We start from the raw sequence: 5,684 nt of genomic DNA, 5'->3' as shown, positions 1-5,684 counted from the left end.
ACTCACTTGGTAGACCAGGCTGGCCTCGAACTCAGAAATCCGCCTGCCTCTGCCTCCCGAGTGCTGGGATTAAAGGCCTGCGCCACCAGGCCCGGCTACCAACCAACATTTTAAAAAGGAATTAGCATTGCTAAATGAACCTTAAAGTAAGAAAAGTCTACTTTGCACGCAATCTGTAGGTAGACATGCCTTTCTATGGTCTCTGTATTACCCCTGGCAGAGATGGCCATCACTCATAAGTCAGATGAGTGGCCTTTCTATGATCTCTGTATTATCCCATCACTCATAAGTCAGATGAGTGGCAGAGGGAACAATCCATTCCAAAATTACTGTGATTCTATAGTCTGTTTATCACTAATGCATAATAGAAAATGTCATTTTACTCCTTTCAGGGACAAAGTTCAAGTTTTTCCTGTTTTTCTAGTTAGTTCAACAATTACAATTTTATTTTCAAGTACTTCCTAGTCTTACAGTAATAGACACAAAATGTTACTTATTTCACAGAACCATTACCAAGGCATGGTGGCACACACCTGTAGTTTCACACTGAAGAAGCAAAGGCAGGGGGAAAGTGGGAATATCTGTAATTGCTATATCAGGCTATTTCAAGAAAAAACAAAAAAGGCAAAGCAAACAAAACAAAATCCAAACATTTGCTCTTCCAAGGCAAGCAGTTAATGCTCTGTGAGATGTTCATATATCTAGCACAAATCTATATACACTCACCTTTTGCGCGATGGTTGAGAACTTCAGGACATTGAGTGTCTCATCATAGGCAGAGCAAGACTGACTAATATTGATGATCATACATACTTTCCCTTTTCCAGTGAAAAAACTTTGGAAATAGTGGGTCAGTTTGCTTTCTCGGAAAGGCACATGCTGTTGAACCCTATGGGAAATTTTGAAAATACAGCAAGTTAAAATATATTTCCATGTAGGGTTATGAATATGGCTCAGTATGAGAGCTCTTGCCTAGTACATACATATGCACGTACATGCACACACACATATCTGCTATGAAAAGAAAGTAATCACTACAAGCTGTAAGGAACGGGCTTTCAGAAAGTGCTTTCTAAAGAAAGCAAAGTTAGAAATTTAAACACTTTGATATTTACACTAAGGACACTTACTTTGACTTTTCACTGTTCTTCAAAACATTGATACACTTTCCCAGAGTCAATAAAGAAGTGTTGATATTCCCAGCCTCTCTTAACCTTTCACCTTCGTTTTGTGTCTTCATGCTTCGCTCTGAACCAGCAAGATCACATAAAGACAATCTAAATCAACACCCCCCCCAAAAAAAAAGGTTACTGCAAACGTTCTCAAAATGTTTCAAAATAACTACAATTTAAAAAATGTTCAACTTACTCACTAACTCGTGTTACACGAGGTATTTCAGAATCTTCTATCTGTAATATTCTAATAGTGAATATGCTGTGACTAAAAAGAGAAACACAAAGATCAAGTATTATCATTCCATTTCAATGCCCACGTTCTATGAGAGACAAACATCTAAAACTGGACTTCTTTACACTAGTTCCATCTATCATCTGTCACATGTACATTTTTGCAACTAGCTACCTGACATGTCAACCCCATACTCCACTCTCACCCAGGCCCACCCAACTATGTAGCATCATGTCATCACTTGCCAAACACCAAATTCCTCAAACATTTCCCTCTTGGCGCTCCAATTTCTATTAATTATTAATAAAATCATGTGTAGTGAGATTCAATATGCAGCTACTTGTGAGGATAAACCAAATAGTTCTAAAGTTAAAGCCAGCCTGGGCTACTGAATGGGACTCTGTTTAAAAATAAGAAGTAAGCCGGGCAGTGGTAGCGCACGCCTTTAATCCCAGCACTTGGGAGGCAGAGATAGGCAGATTTCTGGGTTCGAGGCCAGCCCTGTCTACAAAGTGAGTTCCAGGACAGCCAGGACTATACAGAGAAACCCTGTCTCGGAAAAACACCTCCCCTCCTTCCCCCCTCCAAAAAAAGAAAATGATGGCTGGAGATGGATGTAGGTCAGCCTAGTACATGTGAAACCCTGGACTCAACCTCTAGGACTATGGGGGGGGGGGGGGGAGAAGAATGTCCTTGCAGAGATCATACTATTAGTGAAACTGCTGTGATGTACAGCTACAGTCTTTGAAAATATACCTAGAGCAAAGCAGAAATCTGCCCTATATGCATGCTGCTGTAGATGACATTATCACCCTATGTCCATCTCATTGCAGAGAGACAGAGCATTTCCTCATTAAGAGAAAGAATTTACGCATCTCACGGATAAAGCTTATTCTCCTACCTCCTTACACCACTCATCACAAACATCCCTCTTTAATCCCTTGAGGCCTGAATCATTTTCCAAATTGTACATAACAGAGAAATGGCCACCTCTTTAAGCAACTGGGAAAACTATCCAGGACACTGACATAAAGAGTAAAAATGCCTCAGAAACATTCTGCATATTAGAAAACCTAATATCCAGGCAAATCAACTAGTATTTTTATCTACAGGTGATTTTCATGTCTACAAATTGACAGTACATTTGAGAAAACCTACTGGTCACATCCATCTAAAGCTAGCTTCCTACACTTGCACAAACTACTGTGGTTCTCCCAGGATTGTACCTAGGGGTCAAGACTTACCTTCTACTAGAAGCATTGTTCAGTTTGGTGAAAGCAACACTCTGATGCTTCACTCCTAGTTTTAAGAGTCTATATGCTTCTTTAGAGTCAGATACCTGGACCCATTGCAGATCTTTAATAAATAAAGAAGATATGCACTAGTTTAGAAAAAACAGCATTTGTGTTACAGTATAATCTTTTCAAAGTATTTTCCTAGCACCACATAAAATCTTTCTTCTGGTCACACATCCTAGAACACCAACTAAAACTACTCCTTATTCCACAAGACATGTAAAGATAGACTGTAAGACACCTAGTATTTAAGTTTCGCTAGCACACACGGAGGACCTAACATTTAACAGTTCCAAATAGTGTAAAGAACATCCTGCACTTTATCACCTCAAATGTAACTAACATTCAAGCAGATCAACTGTGCTAGACCCTCTTCTATTTAATTATAATAAACACAAAATATACTTCCAAAGCACAAACTCATTTTTTTCTGTTAATAATGGATTTAAAAAATTAATTTAAAAAATCCCTGTTTATTTCCTATACTCATCACAAAACCTAATAGTAAACTTTGGAACAATATTAAAATGGTCGCTAACATACCTTTTATAAAAGAATAGCCCTTTATATCTTGGGAAAGGCGTAACATTTTTCTCTTTTGAAACTTAGAGGACACGGGAACAAACAAATCGTAAATACTTTCATTGTAAATCTCAAAGAAAGAAACCCACACAGAATACTTTATATTATCCACATTCATACTGGACTGGTCACAACTGTTCATGGATTCTTCAAATTCTGGGATAGTCAAAGAGTTTGTTAGCTGTCCTATAACAACAAAAAAAGGCACAAAATTAAGACCCTGACTAAGTAAGAAACAGAAATATATAGATCACGACTCCTAAAATCCTTAATCTTTTTACCATCTACACTGAAACATTTTAGGGAGCAAAGGAACAAATATTTGTTGCCATCAAAGCTTAGTTTCTTTTAATCCCACTTTTCTGAAGTAAAAAGGAATCAAATACAAATTAATGCAAATGACCAAGAAAAATAGGAGCAATTCTCTAAATAATTTAATACATGATACTAAGTATAAATGAAACCTTACAACTACTCACAGTTTATATAACTTTGAAATATTTTATAGGTACTGTAGGCACTACATGATCAAAAGATCAACACTGAGAGTGATTCTGAAAATAAAACCTTTAAATATATTTCAAGACAAGTAAATGAACATGAGAAAAGAATCCTTACCACAAAGAATATCATAACTGTCATTATGTATGGTAACCTAAAAAAGAAAGAGTAGAGTTTAAAAACACTTTCTGTTAAAAGCAAAATAATATTTTAATCAGTTATCCAATTAAGCCAAAACAAATTCATAAGCTTTCAAATACTGTTGGTGTTGGTGTTGGGTTTGGTTTGGTTTGGTTTAAAATTCTGATCTGCCTGCCTCTGCTTCCTAGTTGCCAGGGCTACAGGTATATGCACCATGCCTAGTTTAATCTTATCCAGGCATCCGTACTGATGTAAACTGATGAGTGCAGAGGTCCTGTCACGGCCAGAAGATATTACCTCTGGTCCTCTCCAGTCTTTGGTGTTTACAATCTTTCTGTTCCCTCTTCCAAAATAGGTCCTGCTCTTTGAAGAGGGAGGTGAGCTACAGATGTTCCGATTGTAGCTAAGCACTACACTGACACTCTCTGTCCTTTGACCAGTTCTAAGTTTGAAATAGGATCTGGGATGGGGGTCACAACTGAACAAATGGCTCATTTGCTAAAGGCATTGGCTTCTGTTGCAGAGGACCTAAGTTTGGTTCCCAGCACCATGGTGGCTCATAAGTATGTCTAACTCCAGTTCTAAAAGATCCAAAGCCTTCTTCTGGCCTCTGTAGGCACCAGGCATGTACAGGTTATACATACATAGACACACACACACACACACACACACACACACACACACACACCATACATGCAAATGCTCATACATAAAATAAACAGAAGTCTTTAAAAACAGAGAGGTAAAGGAGGATCTCACTATGTTTTCCAAACTAGCACTAAAAACCTGGACTCAAGAAATCCATCTGCCTCAGGATTTGGAATAACTTATAGTTACAGGCACACAGTGACTACTCCTAAAGTCTTAAAGAGGAAAATCTTTATTATTTTGAAAGTTCTAATTAAAACAAATTAATAGCTTTTTAATCTTTAACAGTAAAAATATCTGAAAACTTAAAATCCAGAAAGACAGAAGATAAAATCACTTTAACTCTTTGAAACTAACAAGGTACTATCTTCCATAAAACAGTCTCCTCCATAGCATAACACCCCTCATAGCATACTATGTATTCATTTTTCTATTTATCAGTCTGTATTACGGTTCGAATGTCCCCACTAAACTTCATATTGAATAATCCCCACTGTGAATTATTAAGAGGTGATAGGCCAGGCACAGTGGTTCCACCTTTAATTTCAACACTGGCAGTTAAATGCAGATTTTTGTGAGTTCAAAGCAAGCATGGTCTACACAGCAAGTTCCAAGCCAGAGGTGCCTGTTTCAATTTTGAAGAAAAAAAAAAAAGGTGATTAAATCACAAGGGCTCTGGCCTCATGGACTAATCCATTTATTAATCAGTAGATTAAATCTGTTTGCTCTATACCTGCCATGTGATGCCCTAGACCACCTGGAGACTCTGTACTAAGTCCCCACAAACAAAAAGGCCCTTCCTGCTAAAAATTTTGATAACTTCCTGGATCCAGAATCAGTGGCAATGGCTCAGAGGGTACTGGCACTTGGTGTCGAGCCTGAAGATTTAAGTAAGATCCCCATGGACCAAATAGTAGAGAAAACAGACTTATCTAAGTTTTCCTACAACCTTGACAGAACCAGATATACAGACAGACATACTCAGACATACACACACCCACACCCACACCCACACATGCACGCGCTCACATATATATGTATGTATGTATGTATGTATGTGTGTGTATATATGTGTATATATATATATATATATATATATATATATATATA

The 5,684-nt window shown here is 37.6% G+C and overlaps 1 protein-coding gene across 1 annotated transcript in view; it reads right to left on the bottom strand.

The window, feature by feature from the left end:
* The window catches only part of Kif20b (kinesin family member 20B), a 51,663-nt gene that overhangs the window by 38,977 nt on the left and 7,002 nt on the right, over positions 1–5,684 (bottom strand). Inside the window, exons 6-11 of the mRNA XM_029536420.1 lie at positions 3,903–3,939; positions 3,246–3,470; positions 2,652–2,763; positions 1,369–1,440; positions 1,131–1,277; positions 727–889 (exon numbers count right to left, since the gene is read on the bottom strand). Coding sequence (XP_029392280.1) covers positions 727–889; positions 1,131–1,277; positions 1,369–1,440; positions 2,652–2,763; positions 3,246–3,470; positions 3,903–3,939 — 756 coding nt within the window. The remainder of the gene's footprint in view (positions 1–726; positions 890–1,130; positions 1,278–1,368; positions 1,441–2,651; positions 2,764–3,245; positions 3,471–3,902; positions 3,940–5,684) is intronic.

The sequence above is a fragment of the Mus pahari genome, chromosome 1 (assembly GCF_900095145.1).
Source record: "Mus pahari chromosome 1, PAHARI_EIJ_v1.1, whole genome shotgun sequence".
Lineage (NCBI taxonomy): Eukaryota > Metazoa > Chordata > Mammalia > Rodentia > Muridae > Mus > Mus pahari.
Note: the sequence above shows the minus strand (reverse complement) of the source record. Positions and strands in the feature narration are given on the sequence as shown.